Below are 19,789 nucleotides of genomic sequence, written 5' to 3' on the forward strand. Positions count from 1 at the left end.
TAATCTCTATTGTGAGCGCCGCGCATGGTATTCCCTGTCCAGCGGTAGTCTCTGTCCAGGGTGCTGAAAGAGTTAAGGGGCTGCACTAATCGGCAATAGCTCTTTCAGCACCCTGGACAGTGAGTACCGTTGGACAGGGAATAACATGTGAACGGTTTTCCTCTCGGAAACTGAAACACGGAAGTGTAGACGGAGTACACACAGGAAGCACACGGATCCGTGAAAAATGGCGGTTAAAACGGTGATGGAAGTGTGCATGAGGCCTAATAGTGACAATTCTTAAGTTTGGAATTGCATTAACTTCTTTATCCACAAGAGGGAGCCATCTTCTAAAAACCTGCACTCACATGAAAGATTCTGGTCCTTGTATGAACATTTTCATGACTGAGGTGTTTTGGACAAAGTGTCACCTTTTGTAAAGCTATATTCTAAAGATTATTATTATTTCTCTTTTTTTAGAGGGACAAGTTGTGCTTTCTTACTATTCTTAAATTATTGTGTAGGTCTTATACAGGCAGTAATCTTGCAAAGAGAGATGTTGCTAAATATTTTTGAGATCTCTAGTATCCCATTGTACTCGTCTTGGTTTGCATAACAGATTAGTACACACAACAAAGAAGAAGAAGAAAAAAAACAAAAAAACTTACAACAAATCCTCTTCTGATATTGCTCAATCACCTTTAGCAACTCCATACACGTCCGCTGGATCGAATGAAAAAGCTGGAGAAATAAAAAAGGGCGGAAAGAAAAAAACTGTTAAGCCGGTTCCTGGTGAGGTTTATACATTATACTCAGATACGTCACTAACAGCAGATGTATAACACCTTTCAACACCATTTTACAGGTTACATATGGAAATCAATAAAAGTTAAGTTATAAATCCATTACATCACTTATCTTATAGTAATCCTGAGTTACATCCTGTATTATACTCCAGAGCTGTACTCTCTATTCTGCTGGTGGAGTCACTGTGTACATACATTACATTACTTATCCTGTACTGATCCTGAGTTACATCCTGTATTATACTCCAGAGCTGCACTCACTATTCTGCTGGTGGAGTCACTGTGTACATACATTACATTACTTATCCTGTACTGATCCTGAGTTACCTCCTGTATTATACTCCAGAGCTGCACTCACTATTCTGCTGGTGGTATCACTGTGTACATACATTACATTACTTATCTTGTACTGATCCTGAGTTACATCCTGTATTATACTCCAGAGCTATATTCACAATTCTGCTGCCTTCAGAGCTAAAAACTTCCAATATTCCCTAATGGTGAAGAGTCTTCACTGGTGAATTCTGATTATTTGCATTCTCGGCAGTGTTGCCTTTGCGAACAGTCTCCCTGAATTATAGGATCGCAGCTATGTTGCTAAGGGTGTGTCTGACGACAAGCTTGAGGACTACTTCATATTACAACCAACAAAACTGTGAATTCAGATCTGGAATACAGGATGTAACTCATGGTTTACTTCCAGTGGATACAATTCTGTCCGTGATGGACACACAGGTGCACGGCTCGTTACAGTTACAGTATGTGTATCAGAGGGGTGTCTTCTAATGATCCCAGCACCTGTGTCCATCACATGACCATGGCCAGAATTGTATCCACTGGAAGTGAACAATGAATGTTCCTACTGAATAACAAGCAGATATGTTGAAAACCGTGAGGAGTTAATGTAGAAAGTATATTGGAAAACTGCATCACTTTTAATTATACAAAAAAATTACATTAATTTGCTGAAAGTGGACGACCCCTTTAATGCACGCTGTTTATACGATGCACTAGCTGCGAGCCGCTTCTACATTAGAACAGGAAATCCCAAGGATGTCTCTATTTACCTTGGTCAAAAAGTTCCTCAAAGTCAACAATCAGCGACGTTACTAAGGCCTCACGGGTCTATGAATCCTGACTGCTGTAGTGTGCACCGGACCTGTTACTAAGGCCTCACGGGTCTATGAATCCTGACTGCTGTAGTGTGCACCGGACCCGTTACTAAGGCCTCACGGGTCTATGAATCCTGACTGCTGTAGTGTGCACCGGACCCGTTACGAAGGACTCACGGGTCTATGAATCCTGACTGCTGTAGTGTGCACCGGACCCGTTACTAAGGCCTCACGGGTCTATGAATCCTGACTGCTGTAGTGTGCACCGGACCCGTTACTAAGGCCTCACGGGTCTATGAATCCTGACTGCTGTAGTGTGCACCGGACCCGTTACTAAGGCCTCACGGGTCTATGAATCCTGACTGCTGTAGTGTGCACCGGACCTGTTACTAAGGCCTCACGGGTCTATGAATCCTGACTGCTGTAGTGTGCACCGGACCTGTTACTAAGGCCTCACGGGTCTATGAATCCTGACTGCTGTAGTGTGCACCGGACCCGTTATTAAGGCCTCACGGGTCTATGAATCCTGACTGCTGTAGTGTGCACCGGACCCGTTACTAAGGCCTCACGGGTCTATGAATCCTGACTGCTGTAGTGTGCACCGGACCTGTTACTAAGGCCTCACGGGTCTATGAATCCTGACTGCTATAGTGTGCACCGGACCTGTTACTAAGGCCTCACGGGTCTATGAATCCTGACTGCTGTAGTGTGCACCGGACCCGTTATTAAGGCCTCACGGGTCTATGAATCCTGACTGCTGTAGTGTGCACCGGACCCGTTACTAAGGCCTCACGGGTCTATGAATCCTGACTGCTGTAGTGTGCACCGGACCCGTTACGAAGACCTCATGCCCACTTAAATTTTTTCCTTCAGGGTGCTATCCGTTTTTATCACGGCTAGCAACCTGAACCCATTCATTTCAATCGGGCCATGCACACTTCCGTTGTTTTAACGGAACCGTGCGGCCATTCCGTCAAAAGTAGTGCAGGTCCTACTCCTGCCCGTTTTTGACGGAACAGTCTCGGCCTTTGCATTGAATTTGGTCCGTGAAACAACGGAAGCCATCCATGTGCAGCTCGTATGTGACGGGACCGTCATTAACGGCCGTACAACGGCTGACGGAAGTATGTATGAGGCCCAATAAGTGACACCTACAGCAATGGCGGATGTCAGACAGGAGATCACAGTAAAGAGAGTCCCATGCTCATGGTACCTGCTAATGATTTCCCAACAGCAAAAAAAACCAAACATATTTGGCGCTGTTCGTCACGGTAGTCAGAATGCTGGGTAATGGCCGCACAGTGTTGCAGGTAAAACCTGTGTGGTCATAAGGGTCTATTCATTCATGGCTGTATGATTTTGTTGTGATATATAATAGTCTTGACTGATTAGGTTAGGCTACGGATATGGTTAGGCCAGCACGGGATTTTTTTTAAAAATGTATATAATTTTTTTTAACGGAGGACATTCAGACTTGATATATCCTTTTTTACTTTGCAGATTTCCACTATAACTTGGACATTCATAGGATTGCCGGGTCCAACAGAGACAGCGGAATTGCTGCTAAACAGCGCGGTGTAAACTGAAATAGAAAAAAACGGAAGCGGCAATTGCGCAGGTTTAAAGCTTAGGACCAGGCTATGTACGTTTACAGTGTGTGGTCGGTCCTTAACAGGTTAATAAGGTATTGGTTGTTCTTGACAGATACAATTTTTTTTAATTTGACATGTCAGAAGTTTGTATCGGTGGGGGTCCGAGCACTGAGATCCCCACTGATCGCTGAAATGAAGCGCTCGGGCGATCCGCTTAGTTTCTGATCGGCTTTTCTCTGAAAGCCAATGTAAAGGTGTATGGACTCAATAGAAAGTATATGGGCCCGTACATCAAATGCTCGGCTTTCGGAGAGTAGAAGATCAGAAACTAATCGGCTCAGCGCTCACCGGAGCACTTCTGCCGCTTCGTTTTAGTGCACAGTGGGGCTCTCAGTGCTCGGACCCCGATCGATCAAAACTTCTAACGTGTCGCTATGATATGTCAGAAATTGTTTTGAAAGTTTAGTGTTAGTGTTTAACTTCGAACCCGCCCCAATACCAACCTCAAGTTTAGCATCAAGGTCGGAGTCTGAGGACACCACGTGTTCATCTTCCTTCTTCCCAGTAACTTTAATCAGCGTCTGCTTTGTCTTCCAGTACTTCTGCTGCATCTTATTTACCACCGACTTCTCTTGACCTTGAGCATATCGGTCGTAGAATTCTCTAGAATAATGACTGGAAGAGATTGGGGGTCAAAACATATTAGAAATAAAATCGTTGTAAATTCACTGCAACAAGATAATATAATAAATACTTGTTTTATGTAGAAAGGATTGAGCATTATTAAAGGGGTTTTCCAATACTTTTAATCACTGCAACGCTTCTAAAATGTATCTATTAACGCTCCCTGAATATCGTTATCGTCATTTTTATTTTTACCATTATTCTCTTTTGTTTACATTGAGAGGTTTGTTTACCTCTGTGTGTTCGTTGTCTTGATCTTCCGGTCAGACAGTTCCCGGCATGCACAGCTTGTGTCCCAGCGTGCAATGCGCCGGCAGCATGGACTCATCACGCCTACTACACCCAGCTATAAACAATCTCTGCCATTTTACTGCTCTCATTAGATCAGTGAGAGCTAACGATAAACCTGCAACATATCAGTGCTGTACCAAACAACACTCTCTTACATAATGGTAAAAAAAAACAAAAAAAAAACACTTAATTTTACTCCAGAGTCGGAGTCCCAGAGCGCATATATGGACAGTGTTGTCAGGGTCTTCCCCCAGAGCCGGAGTCCTGGGCAGAGCGCTAGTATAGGCTCTGCTCCGGGACGCTGTGGAATCCCAACATCACCGTCCATATATGGACAGTGTGTGGAATCCCCTGACATCACCGTCCATATATGGACAATGTGTGTAATCCCCTGACATCACCGTCCATATATGGACAGTGTGTGGAATCCCCTGACATCACCGTCCATATATGGACAGTGTGTGGAATCCCCTGACATCACCGTCCATATATGGACAGTGTGTGGAATCCCCTGACATCACCGTCCATATATGGACAGTGTGTGGAATCCCCTGACATCACCGTCCATATATGGACAGTGTGTGGAATCCCCTGACATCACCGTCCATATATGGACAGTGTGTGGAATCCCCTGACATCACCATCCATATATGGACAGTGTGTGGAATCTCCTGACATCACCATCCATATATGGACAGTGTGTGGAATCTCCTGACATCACCGTCCATATATGGACAGTGTGTGGAATTCCCTGACATCACCATCCATTTATGGACAGTGTGGTCAGGGTCTTCCCCAGCGCGGAGTCCCGGGCATAGCGCTAGTATAGGCTAACCCCAGCGCCCAAGTCCTTGTGAGAGTGCTACTAGCAACTGGTACTGACATCTGATAGTTTCCGGTCCGCTGCTAGGGGGAGAAAGTGACGCGCAGGCAATGTGATAGCGCAGGAGTGGGCACACGTAGTAAACATTGCTGGTCTAGAAACCACGCATGCTCAGAGACTAGAGGTGTTTACCACGCATGCTCAGAGACTAGCAGTGTTTACCACGCATGCTCAGAGACTAGCAGTGTTTACCACGCATGCTCAGAGACTAGCAGTGTTTACCACGCATGCTCAGAGACTAGCAGTGTTTACCACGCATGCTCAGAGACTAGCAGTGTTTACCACGCATGCTCAGAGACTAGAGGTGTTTACCACGCATGCTCAGAGACTAGCAGTGTTTACCATGCATGCTCAGAGACTAGCAGTTTTTACCACGCATGCTCAGAGACTAGAGGCGTTTACCACGCATGCTCAGAGACTAGCAGTATTTACCACGCATGCTCAGAGACTAGCAGTGTTTCTCTCCCCTAGCAGCAGACCGGAAACTATCAGAACAAAGGGAGTATCCGGTCCACCACTACCCTCAGCGTACAGTGATGTCAGGAATGACGTACCTGTACATTGAGCCAGACGGAAAACGGAACTCAGATCATGGACGGGCCAGTGCCGGAAGTAAGGATTTTGCTACTGGAGACGCATCACGTGACCAGCGCTGGAATCAGGTGTTAGAAGATTAAATCAAAACGTAAGTATATTACAAATTACATTCTTTTTATACATGCAGTGAAATAGAAATTTGTTAATTACTTCCGGAAAACCCCTTTAATGAGAAACTCTGTCAGAGGCAGGAAATTAATCCCACCACTGCCTAACAAATAAATGTCTAAGGCACAGGAGATGCTACAGGCTGTGCCCTGTGCAGCAGCATGCATGTCACAGGCAGTGTCAAACTCCAGCCCAATGTAGAGATGATTGGTTGGCAATAGCCTGACATCTACAGGAAGCAGAATACAGAGGGGTATTCAGACTAGTCAATATATACAAATCCATAGACTAACTTGTGGTACATAGAGATTAAAGGGACACAAACGCTAAAAAATATTTTCGTTTATTTAGAAAGTGTTAGTATTTTATTTGAGGTGTTAGTATTCATGAAAATATATATTTTTTCTTCCATAATGTTATATTCATGGATTTGGATTATTCTGTATGAACTTACTGGAGGTAGTCCTTAAAAAGGTTTTCCATGTCTATAAATTTGATGGTGGGGGTCCGACTCCCACGTCCCCCTTAGGTGCTTCAGCAAGCGTTAAGTCCTATTCAGGAGTCGGACCCCACCGTTCTGATATTAAAAGCCTATCCTAAAAAATTGGCCATCAGTATTAGTCTTTGAAAATCCCTTTAACCCCTTTCTGCATGTTCATGTCACAGGTAGGTTCCCCTTTCCGCATCCTAACGTGCATGCACTAGATGATCGCGCAAGCTCCGCGGGAGCCCGTCTATGACTGACAACCAAGCTCCAGCTGCATCAGCGGGGTTAAGAGAAACCTCCGATCCCGGCTGTTTAATTCCTTAAATACCGTGGTCAGTAGCGCCCGCAGCATTTGTGGTTTAACAGAAGGAAGGGGCTCCCTGTAAATCATCGGCGATTTTACACCGACAGGCAGTAATGCCAGTATGCCAAAACATTATAGAACCAATCAGAAGATCGATTTAAAAAATGACCTTGTATTGCTGCAGTTTCATTGAGCCTTACCTGTGCTCGCTGCGAAACTGTGGCAATGTGCAGTAAAATGGAGCCCGCTCCATACACTGCAGGTGTCAGCTGTGTAATACAGCGGACACCCTGCTCTAGCGGCCAGGAACAGTGATGGCGCTGTTCCTGGCCGTTTAACTAGTTAAATGCCGCGGTCAATAGCAACCGCAGCATTTATAGGGGTCTTCCCATAAATGAAAGATAGATACGGGTCCCACCTCTGGGGCCCGCACCTATCTCTAGAACGGGGCCCCCTAAACCCCGTTCTAGCTTACTCGCTTCGCTGTCTCCCGGACACTTCCTGGTTAGGTGGCCGGGAGTTACGGAAACAGCCGAGTGCTCGCTGAGCTAAGCTGTTTCTGTAACTCACATAGAACTGTAGTTACAGGAACAGCGACACTCGCATGCTACGCTGTTCTGTAACTGCCATTCACTACTATGGGAGTTACGGAAACAGCTTAGCTCATCGAGTTACGCTGTTTCCGTAAGTGATCCATGTATTTCAGTGTATTGTACCAGTGATCTATTGATCGCTGGTTCAAGTCCCCTAGGGGAACTAATAAAATGTGTGAAAAAAAAACTAAAAACGTTTGATAAATTATCAGGAGTGTAAAAAAATATTAAAAGTTAAAAAAAAAAAAAAAAAAAAAAAACGTAACAAAAAAAATGGCTCTCAGAATGTGGTGAAACAGAACCAATTATTTTTTTTTAAACCTGGGTGCGTCTCATAGTCCGAAAAATACGGTAAGTAATAAATGTCAGATAGATGCGGGTCCCACCTCTGGGACCTTCACCTATCTCTAGAATGGGGCCCCCTAAACCCAGTTCCACCTTTTTCTGCTCTCTCTGCCACTTCCTGACTATGTGGTCGGGAGTTACGAAAACAGCACAGCATGCGAGCTACGCTGTTTTCAGAGCTACCATTCAGTTCTATGGGACTTGCGATCTACGATGTTTCCGAATTCGTGGTCGGAATTTACCTGCTTCTGCCGCAACACAGAACGGCAGAACGGGGTTTAGGGGGCCCGTTCTTGAGATAGGTGCGGGTCCCAGAGGTGGGACCCGCATTTGACATATCCTGTGGATATCCAAAAAGAATGGGGTAAAGCAGCACAGGTCCAGAGAATCAAGAGACTGTGACACGCTGTCAAAATCAGACGAACCAGATCCAATATGTTGCAATCCTCAAAGAACAATGGTGTAGGCAGCGGCAGACATCTCCGCGAGTGGTCAAACAAGGTAGAAATGTATTGTCAAAGCCTCAGCATAAAGCAAGCCTGCTCGTGGAGAGGAGTGCTGCTGTCTACACCATTGTTCTTTGAGGATATCCTGTGGATATGTCATAAATGTCTCTCGTGGTAATACCCCTTTAAACGCTGTGCCCGGGGAAGCCCTCGACATCACTGTCCATATATGGACAGAGACGTCAGTGGCTCCTCCTGACTGGGGATTCCACCCCTAGAGGGAGTCCCAATGGCTACGGGGTGGGGTATCGCTATCTGCAGGGGGGGGGTGGCACTATCTACAGGAGACTCTGGTGCTATATACATGGGCACTGTGTGTGGCGCCATCTACATGGGCACTGGCACTAAGGGCCATTAAACTGTATGGGGGAATCTATAGGAGCATTATACTGTGAGGTGGCAGCTATTTGGCATGATACGGTGTGGGCTGAAGCGGGTGTGTATGGGCGGGGATTGGACAGGATTAGGGGTGTAGCTTAAACGGGAAAAAATTTGTGGAGGGGCACTGGGCGCGCCTCAGCGGCTGTCCCGCTTTGCAATACTTGAAAGCTGTGAGGGATACGGACCCCGTTTACAACGTGCGCCCGTATACTGCAACAGTCTATGAGCGCGACTTAACGTATCCATGACGACAGCAACCGCCGGCGACATTTGCGGAATCCGACACTGGAAGTCAATGGTAATCGCTCCGGACAGTCGTACAATATTAAATAAATTAGGAATGAATACAAAAATTGACATTAAAAAACGCACAAAAGTTGCGGCAGGTTTGCGTCAGGTAAAGGATGAAGAAACCGCCACAGACACAACAGCCATACATAATAATGCATTAATACTTAGACTTACTAGTTGTGACCGTCCATTTTTCACCTTCTCTTCACAGCCCTGAGGAGGAAACAGACAACAGTGAGAGGAAAGCCTCGTCATGTCAGCGCTGACGCAGTTGTTATAGAAACGCCACAGTATGCGGATATTACATCTATAGATGTGAATCAACTACCACGCATGCGCAGCAGAGTGCGAGCCAGTGGAAGCGTACTGCGCATGCGTCACTGGTACAAGGCGTCTCTTTAATACGCACGCGTCATTTCCAAAGCGAGAAAGGGGATGTGTGGCCTGTGGAGTCCCGTTGCGCATGCGCCAAAGAATATCGCGAGTTTTGTCGGTAGGTGTCGCTGTGGTTGTCAGCGTGCGATATAATAGCGATTGATACATTGTATAATATAATAATAATTATTGATAATATCGGATAGAATCAATACAAGTCAATAGAGCATAGGGTATTATATAATTTAACTGAATGAGAAGCTACTCTGCTCAAGAGCTTACAATCTAATGGTATTTTTCCACCCGTTTCTGAAGTATAAGGGTATGTTCACACTACAGCGTCCGTAACGGCTGAAATTACGGGGATGTTTTCAGGAGAAAACATCCCCGTCATTTCAGCCGTAACGGCATGTGCAGGCGCTTGAACGCCGCGTCCATTACGGACGTAATTGGCACTGCTTTTCATTGGGGTCAATGAATAACGGCTCCAATTACGTCTGAAGAAGTGACAGGCACTTCTTTGGCGCAGGCGTCTATTTACGCGCCGTCTTTTGATAGCGACGCGTAAATATACGCCTCGTGTGAACAGACAAACGTCAGCCCATTGCTTTCAATGGGCAGAAGTTTGTCAACGCATTCAAGCCGTAATTTCGGACGTAATTCCAGGCGTAAAACACCCGAATTACGTCCGTAATTTGGCCGTGTGAACATACCCTTAGGGTATGTTCACACGCACTATTTACGGACGTAATTCAGGCGTTTTCGCCCCAAATTACGTCCGAAAATGCGCCTCAATAGCGTCGGCAAACATCTGCCCATTCATTTGAATGGGTCTTACGATGTTCTGTGCCGACGGTCATTTTTTTTACGCCCCGCTGTCAAAAGGCGGGGCGTAAAAAAGACGCCCGCGTCAAAGAAGTGCCTGTCACTTCTTCAGACGTAATTGGAGCCATTATTCATTGACTCCAATGAAAAGCAGCGCCAATTACGTCCGTAATGGACGCGGCGTTCGAGCGCCTGCACATGCCGTTACGGCTGAAATGACGTTAAGAAGTGGATTATTTAATAATAAAATGTATTATTCGTCCACCACGACGCTGAGCATCGCGTACGACATCTGTTGTCAGCAGCCAATGGGACAACAGATGCGATGGATCGAAGTGGCGGTCGTCTTTTTTTTTTCCATCTAACATCGTAAAGAAATGACGGAGGCCTCATGCGCACGACCGTAAGGGTTTTTACTGTTCACAAATACAGATCTGCAAATATGGATGAACATCGGTAGTCGTCTGCAATTGCGGAAAAGCCTATAGACTTCTATGGACGAGTCTGCGCTGCAATTGCGGACAAGGATAGGACATGTTCTATATTTTGCGGATCATTTCTACGGCCTGGACACATCCGTAAATATATGGAAAGATGTCCGTGGCCTATAGAAATGAATGGATGCGCAATTTCATTCGTAATTACGGATAAAAACGACGCTGGTGTGCACGAGGCCTTACATGCCTTCCCTCTATTGTTCACCATCAGAGATGTGCGGATCGTGTCGCCAATTTGCCTACTCGCCAGTCTATAGGATACAGTCAGAGAATCGTTTCGCCTATAATATTCCTAAATTCACCAAAAACAAATCTCAGACCCGGCAAATCCTAATGCTTTCTAGCGGCTGGCGATTCGTGCCTCCATTTTTGGATTGGTTTTTCTATTCTCCATTGAATTCGGACTGGAATTGAGCGATTTTCCGCCCGATTCCCCAATTATTTTACGGTTATTCCGCGGTTACCCAGGTGCATTTTTAGGGGGTCATTCGGTGAGCGCAGTTGCTCCACTATTCCCCTTGTAACCCCCTGTTCTGGGTATACTGCATTCTGGTAAATGACCATGGGACCGGTAAATCAGCCGCACAAAGCTGGAGAAACAGGTTTATCCTCCGAAGGTCCAGTATGTGGGCAAAAAGGAACGAGGTTCCAGCAGCGACTGGCGAAGCAAGAGTTAACTAGTGTTTGTCCAGTTCTATGTCAATAAAGTTTATTCACAGCACAATGAAAAGTTCTGCAACTTTGTCACATATAAGGCTGGGTTCACACGCGCATGTTCGGTCCGTAAAGGACGGAACGTATTTCGGCCGCAAGTCCCGGACCGAAAACACTGCAGGGAGCTGGGTTCCTAGCATCATAGTTATGTACGACGCTAGGAGTCCCTGCGTCTCCGTGGAACTACTGTCCCGTACTGAAAACATGATTACAGTATGGGACAGTTGTCCGGCAGCGAGGCAGGGACTCCTAGCGTCGTACATAACTATGATGCTAGAAGAGCAACGAAGCTAATAAGGGGCGCGGAGAATCTAAGTTATGAGGAAAGATTAAAAGAATTAAACCTATTTAGCCTTGAGAAAAGACGACTAAGGGGGGACGTGATTAACTTATATAAATATATGAATGGCGCATACAAAAAATATGGTGAAATCCTGTTCCATGTAAAACCCCCTCAAAAAACAAGGGGGCACTCCCTCCGTCTGGAGAAAAAAAGGTTCAACCTGCAGAGGCGACAAGGCTTCTTTACTGTGAGGGTATGTTCACACGAGGGCGTCCGTTACGGCTGAAATTCCGGGGATGTTTCAGCCTGAAAAAATCCCCGTAATTTCAGCCGTACCGGCATGTGCAGGTGCTTGAACGCCGCGTCAATTACGGGCGTAATTAGCGCTGCTATTCATTGGAGTCAATGAATAACGGCTCCAATTACGGCCAAAGAAGTGACAGGTCACTTCTTTGACGCGGGCGTCTATTTACGCGCCGTCATTTGACAGCGGCGCGTAAATATACGCCTCGTGTGAACAGACAAACGTCTGCCCATTGCTTTCAATGGGCAGATGTTTGTCAGCGCTATTGAGGCGCTATTTTCAGACGTAATTCGGGGCAAAAACGCCCGAATTACGTCCGTAAATAGGCCGTGTGAACATACCCTGAGAACGGTGAATCTATGGAATAGTCACCGCAGGAGCCGTCGCAGCAGGGACAGGAGATGCTTTAAAAAAGGCAAAGATAATTTCCTAGAACAAAAAAATATTAGCTCCTATGTGTAGAAATTTTTCCCTTCCCTTTTCCCTTCCCTTGGTTGAACTTGATGGACATGTGTCTTTTTTCAACCGTACAAACTATGTAACTATGTAAACTATGTAAACTATGTAATTTATTTGTGTGTTTGTGTTTTACTTTTTTAAATTTTTTTACTTTTTCTTCCCTATGGGGGCTGCCATTTTTTTTTTCATCTCTGTATGTGTCGATTAACGACACATACAGACATGGAATACGGCACATACATCCCCATAGTGAATGCGAACGGGACCCGTTCCATTCACTATGCTGTACGCCATCTGTGTGGGAACGGCACATGCGCCGCTCCCACACAGTCCAAGTGGAAGGTCTTCCGCCGAGCGGCGTCCGGCGCTATTTTCTTGTGGACCGGAAGCCGCGGCCGGACAGTAAGATGACTACTTCCAGTCGCGGCTTCCGGACTTGTGCACTTGGAGCGGCGGTAGCAGACGGAGCGGACGGACCGGAGGGAGCGGCGTCGGCAGGAGCAGGTAAGTTATTTCTATGTATGTTCGTGTTTTAGTGTGTGTTTACTACTGTATGTAAACCTTCTACACTGTGTGTTAGCTCAAAAAATGGCGACACACAGTGTAGGAGGTTTGACCGTTCAATCCCCTCGTTTCTCCCGGCACTAGCCAGGATAAAGGAGGGGGGATTCTGTGAGCTCACTTGAGCAAGTGTGTTTTCTCAAATTTTGCAGCATAAAGCAATGTGGTTGCTTTACCACATGCCAATGCTGCAATTTTGGGAATTGCTCCCTCTAGTGACCAGCACTGGGAAATGTTATAAATTAGAATGTAATTTATAATATTTCCTGACTCGTGAAAAAATGAAAAAAAATTAGAACAATGTTTAATCATGTATACACTAATTGTTGAACTAAAAAAAAAAAAAATAATTTTCTAGCGACACATTCCCTTTAAATAAATTATTAAAATGGGTTCCTCATTTTGTTTAAAGGGGTATTTTAGCCACATATTTATCAATTATGCACAGGATAATAGATAAATATAAGGGTATGTTCACACAGAGTGTTTTCAGCTGTTTTTCGGGCCATAAACGTCCTGAAAAATCAGAAAGTTTCCCTTGAAAACAGCTCAATATTTTCAGACTTTTTTGTTAAGCGTGTGAACATACCCTAAGATTGGTGGGGGTTCAATGGGACCCCCTTTGATCACAAGAATATATGAGACCTCCGCTCCATCCAAATTCCTTGTCGTGTGGTGTGTGTGTGTGTGTGTGTGTGTGGGGGGGGGGGGGTTTGACAGAGGACAGGGATCCACCTTTGCAGCGATCGGCGGTGATCCCAGTGGTCGGACCCCCACAAATCTATGCATCACCTATCTCATACTTTTTGTTGAGTTTTGGGTTATGGTTTGTGTTGGCACAGGAGCCCCAGGAGGAAACAGCATCCAGTGGGGACCTTAGAAAAAATGATCTGGGTATGACCCAAAAGCTATGCAGAGGGCACCCGGTGATCACGTGATCAGTCATGTAACCGCCAAGTCCAATAGCGGCAGGAATAAAGGGCTGCCAGATATCTCTAGCGTCACTTATCTCCTGAAGGAACTAAGGATCTGACATCCAGGTTTTTGCCGATCTCGCTGAAACAGGAGGGATCGACGTTTATCCAATGTGTATGTACAGGGAGTTGTATTTCTCTCAGGCTATGTTCACACAGGGCGCATACGCTGAGTAAAAGCACTCAGCATATCCGCCCTGGTCACTGCAGAAATTTTCGGCTGAAAAACCGAACCATATTGTGGTGCAGTTTTTCGGCCAGAATGTCCGTTGCGGAAAACTGCACGTGAAATGAAATCATGTTTTATACTTACCCTTAGCTATGGCAACACGTCCCTCTGCCGTCCTGCAGTCCAGCCTCCTTGGATGACGTTTCATCCCATGTATCCTGTATACAGAGCAGCTGTATCTAGAGCTAAGACCTGAATCCGTCAGGTTCGCGGGACTGACGGGTTAAAGAGGCTCTGTCACCAGATTTTCAAACCCCTATCTCGTATTGCAGCAGATAGGCGCTGCAATGTAGATTACAGGAACGTTTTGTTTTTTTCAAAAACTAGCATTTTTGGCCAAGTTATGACCATTTTTATATTTATGCAAATGAGGCTTTCTTAAGTACAACTGGGCGTGTTTAAAGTTATGTCCAACTGGGCGTGTATTGTGTGTGTACATCTGGCCATTTTTACTAGTTTTACTAGCTGGGCGTTGTGAATAGAAGTGTATGATGCTGACGAATCAGCATCATCCACTTCTCTTCGTTACCACCCAGCTTCTGGCAGTGCACAGACATAGCGTGTTCTCGAGAGATCACGCTGTGACGTCACTTCCTGCCCCAGGTCCTGCATCGTGTCGGACGAGCGAGGACACATCGGCACCAGGCGACAGAGGCTACATCGACTTACCTGCAAACACCGATGCTGCTGCAGAATCAACTGTAGCCTCTGTCGCCTGGTGCCGATGTGTCCTCGCTCGTCCGACACGATGCAGGACCTGGGGCAGGAAGTGACGTCACAGCGTGATCTCTCGAGAACACGCTATGTCTGTGCACTGCCAGAAGCTGGGTGGTAACGAAGAGAAGTGGATGATGCTGATTCGTCAGCATCATACACTTCTATTCACAACACCCAGCTAGTAAAAGAAGTAAAAACGGCCAGATGTTACACACAATACACGCCCAGTTGTTCTTAACTTTAAACACGCCCAGTTGTACTTTTGCAAGCCTCATTTGCATAAATATAAAAATGGTCATAACTTGGCCAAAAATGCTCGTTTTTGAAAAAATAAAAACGTTACTGTAATCTACATTGCAGCGCCGATCTGCTGCAATACGAGATAGGGGTTTGAAAATCTGGTGGCAGAGCCTCTTTAAGTATCAGCGGGTCCTGCGTGTCTCTGACAAACAGAATCCACCTGTTAGATGCGATTGGTAACAGCTCGATCGGGACCTTCTGACACTGAACCCGACAGTCCCACTGACCTGACGGATTCCTCGTCTTAGCGCCCGATACAGCTGCTCTATATACAGGATACAAAGCAGCTGTATCTCAAAAAGTAAAAATAGTTTTTAATAAAAAATATCTAGAAAGTTGCGCCGATACATTTTTATATTAAAAAAAAAACCAACCCACGATTTCAAGGGTGCATTGCCTTTAATTATTTTTCCGTCTCATGATCACACGTGCGCTTGGACTTGTTGATAACCTCGGGATGTTTCTCGATGACTTGGTTTGTTTTTCTTTTGTCTTTGTTCTTTATGACAGAATAAAAATCTTTCAATAAAAAAAGGTCGTAGGAGGAGATTTAGACTGACGTTTCATACGCCAAAGGTTAACTGGAGTGAGATTCACGGCTCTCTTTAAATTTGGCGCATCTTTCTGTCCGTGCGCCTGCAGCTCACGTTTTTCGCTGCCTTTTTTTACGGCTGTTTTTGGAGCTGTTTTTCTATGGAGGTCAATGAAAAACGGCTCAATAAGTGACATGCACTTCTTTTTCATGGGGTTTTTTTTACGCGGCCGTTTTGAAAAACGCCCCCGTCGGAACAGAACGCCGTTTTTCCCATTGAAATCAATAGGCAGATGTTTGGAGGCGTTCTGCTTCCGATTTTTCGGCCGAGTGAACATACCCCGAGAGTCACGGAAACAACCAATAGACGCCAAATTCCCCGTAGTAATACAATCACCCGGCTTTTACATGTTCACTCAACTTCCAGTTGGGTATTTTCAGAGGTGCGGTTATGTTCACACAGCCTATTTTCAGACGTAATTTGGGCATTTTACGCCTCTAATTACGCCTGAAAAAACGCCCCTAATACGCCTACAAATATCTGCCCATTGCTTTCGATGGGAATTACGATGTTCTGTTCCCACGAGTCTTTGTTTTACGCGTCGCTGTCAAAATACGGTGCGTAAAATGACGGCTCGTCAAAAGAAGTGCAGGACACTTCTTGGGACGTTTTTGGAGGTGTTTTTCATTGACTCCATTGAAAAAAGCTGCAAAATCGGCCGTTAAAAACGCAGCGAAAAACGCGAGTTGTTAAAAAAACGTCTGAAAATCAAGAGCTGTTTTCGCCTGAAAACTCGTCAAAACACTCGTCGAAGCGTTTTTTTTCCCGTTTCTGACTGATTGAAATGGGGTTTTGGAGGCGGAAACCGCCTCAAGATAGGTCATGTTGCTTCTTTTTACCGTGACGTGTTTTTTTTCGCTCGCGGTTAAAAAAAACTCGTCCGCCTCCCAGTGATTTAATTTTCGGGCGGTTTTTGACGAGTTTTGCAGAGCAGTTTCGGCGCCAAAAAACTCGTTAAAAAACTCAGTGTGAACAGGGCCCAAGAAGTGACATGCTACATCTTTTTACGGAGCGTCTTTTTACGCTCCGTTTTTTTAACTAATAAGGCTATGTTCACACAGAGTTTTTTGCAGGCGGAAATTCTGCCTCAAAATTCCATTTGGAAGTTTGAGGCAGATTTTCCTCTCCCTGCACGCCGATCTTCGCTGCGTTTTTCATGGCATGTTTCGCCCGCGGCCATAAAACGCAGCGAAATACGCTTTCTCTGCCTCCCATTGATGTCAATGGGAGGTCAGAGGCGTAAACATCTGAAGATAGGGCATGTCGCTTCTTTTTCTCCCGCGAGACGGTTTTACCGCTCGCAGGAAAAAGACGCCTCCGCCTCCCATTGAAATCAATGGGAGGCATTTTCGGCCCGTTTTTGACGAGTTTTGCGGCGCGGTTTCCGCGTCAAAAACTTGTAAACACTCAGTGTGAACATAACCTAAGGGTATGTTCACACGCAGTGACCAAAAACGTCTGAAAATACAGAGCTGTTTTCATGCGTTTTTGTAGCAACTCGCGTTTTGCGCAGCATATTTTACAGACGTTATTGGAGCTGTTTTTCAATGGAGTCAATGAAAAACGGCTCCAAAAACGTCCCAAAAAGTGACATGCACTTCTTTTTCGCCGGCGTCTTTTTACGCGCCGTATTTTGACAGCGACGTGTAAGCAATGGGCAGATGTTTGTAGGCGTAATGGAGCCGTTTTTTCAGGCGTAATTCGAGGCGTAAAATGCCCGTATTACGTCTGAAAACACTGCGTGTGAACATACCCTTATAGGAAAGCCGCATTCACTGCCTTCAGGTTATAAATGAGGACAGGCGGCACTGTCTTATGTACACAGTGGAGGAGCGCGATAACCGTCCTGACTGCAGGGACACGGAATCAGCAGGTGACAAATACGACGTGGATCCCGCAGACGTGTGTGTACAATGGGCTGGTCATAGAATCCACCTGAAAATGACGTCTCAGACCCAGCCCAGGTGACAGCACAAGGATTAAAACTTTCTAATAGACTTTCAATTCCTCACCATTTTCAAGATCTCTGCTCACTGTCAGTGAATGGGAACACTTGTTTACATCCAGGGGCTGATAACCCATACAGACCTAATAACTCACAGTCAAGGGTTTGTTACAGTTGTATCCAGTCTAGACAATCTTTCAGACAGATACATGTTACCTGCATTGTAGCAAATTGTCAGGACAGGGGAGGGAATTGTGCTGCTAGTAGTCTGGATACAATTGTAGCAAACACTCTGCTGTGAGAAACATTAGGTTTTGACCTCTGGATGGAAACAAGTATGTTTCTATTCAATGACAGGAAGGAAAAATGTAAAAAATATTTTATTATACAATTATTCAAAAAAATTCGATTCAGCCGTTTCATAGTTATATCCGTTTCTTCTGTTTTCCTAAATGTGCCGGCGTCTTACAGTATTGAGCAGTGTTAGCGATGAAGGCGAAGCTGAGCTCGCCGGACCAGGGCGGCCACTCCAAAAAGCTGCTCGGCTGGGTTGCTGAGAGTTGGACCCCCCTATCCTGATGATAGGCCATTCATTTTCCTGGATTGATAACCCCTTTAAGGACACAGCCAGGTTTGGGCTTTAAGGCCCAATGACCGTAATTTGATCCGCAATTCCGCATCTGTAATTGCGGATCAAAATACAGATCCATTCATTTCTATGGCCCACGGACACCTACCCGTATATTTACACAACCGCACTCGTAATCATTGTCCGTGATTACGGGCACGGCCGGCCACCCGCATTTGCAGGCCGTGCTCCCATATGAAGTATGGGAGTACGGTACATAAAAAGCAAAAAATAGGACATCTCCTATCTTTTGCGGAGCCTTTCTACGGCCCGGACACCTTCCCGTAAATATACAGGAAGGTCTCCGTGGTTAATAGAAGTGAATGGATCCGTAATTACGGATGACTTCTACTGTCGTGTGCATGGGGCCTAAGGGTCCGGGCCATAGAAATGATCCGCAAAAAATAGGACATGTGCTATTTTTGCTACTATACTTTATAATGGGAGCACGGCCCGCGGGTGACAGTCCGCGGCCGTCCGTGCCCGTAATCATGGAGTGTGCACACGGCTCTGGCCTTAGGGAGTAGCAATATTTTTTGTTTTTACATCTCCGCATTTTTCAGTCAACATCGCTGTATGACGGCTTATTTTTTGTGGGATAAGTTGTATTTTTAAATGCCACCGTTTTGGGGTACATATAATATCTAACTTTTTTGGGGGGTGGGTAAGGAATGGAAAAAGGCAATTCTGACATTATTTTTTAGGTTATATGATAATTTTATAGTTCGGGTCGTTATGGACACGTTGATACTAAAGAGTTCTTACAAATTTTTAATTTGTAGGCATTTTGTATGGGATTTTTTTTTTTTTACTTAGGACTTTTTCTCCCAAACAATTTTATTGATCTTTTTGTAAAGTCTTTTTAAGTCCCTCTATGGGACTTAACACAGCAATCGTTTGATTGCTTCTATTATACACACACAATACTTCTGTATGTCAGTAAGGGTATGTTCACACAGCGTATTTTCAGCCGTTTTTCGGCCCGTAAACGCCTGAAAAATCGGAAGCAGAACGCCTCCAAACATCTGCCCATTGATTTCAATGGGAAAAACGGTGTTCTGTTCCGACGGGCCGCTTTTTTACCTGGCCGTTTTAAAAAACGGCCGTCTAAAAAAATGCCCCGCGAAAAAGAAGTGCAGGACACTTCTTGGGACATTTTTGGAGCCGTTTTTCATTGATTCTATAGAAAACAGCTCCAAAAACGGCTGTAAAAAACGCAGCGAAAATCACAAGTGGCTTAAAAAACGTCTGAAAATCAGGAGCTGTTTTCCCTTGAAAACCGCTCCGTATTTTCAGACGTTTTTGAGTTTGCATGTGAACATGCCCTAAGAACTGACAGGCATCCTATAAGTCCTAATAGGAGTACAAAGATGGCAGAGCTGGGGCCTTCCTGGGGTGTAGAACGGGTGACAGAGGGTGACCTCTC

At 45.3% G+C, this 19,789-nt stretch overlaps 1 protein-coding gene across 5 annotated transcripts in view; it reads right to left on the bottom strand.

Moving 5' to 3' along the window:
• ICA1 (islet cell autoantigen 1) overlaps positions 1-19,789 on the bottom strand; it is an 81,422-nt gene that overhangs the window by 54,622 nt on the left and 7,011 nt on the right. For 2 of the 5 annotated variants that reach the window (XM_075827756.1, XM_075827752.1), the window contains exons 2-4: positions 9,134-9,172; positions 3,993-4,164; positions 648-720 (exon numbers count right to left, since the gene is read on the bottom strand). In XM_075827756.1, the coding sequence (XP_075683871.1) occupies positions 648-720; positions 3,993-4,164; positions 9,134-9,150 (262 nt within the window). In that variant the 5' untranslated portion in view covers positions 9,151-9,172. The other 3 variants (XM_075827754.1, XM_075827755.1, XM_075827753.1) reach the window with 3 other exon arrangements.

Source organism: Rhinoderma darwinii, chromosome 5, assembly GCF_050947455.1.
Source record: "Rhinoderma darwinii isolate aRhiDar2 chromosome 5, aRhiDar2.hap1, whole genome shotgun sequence".
NCBI lineage: Eukaryota > Metazoa > Chordata > Amphibia > Anura > Rhinodermatidae > Rhinoderma > Rhinoderma darwinii.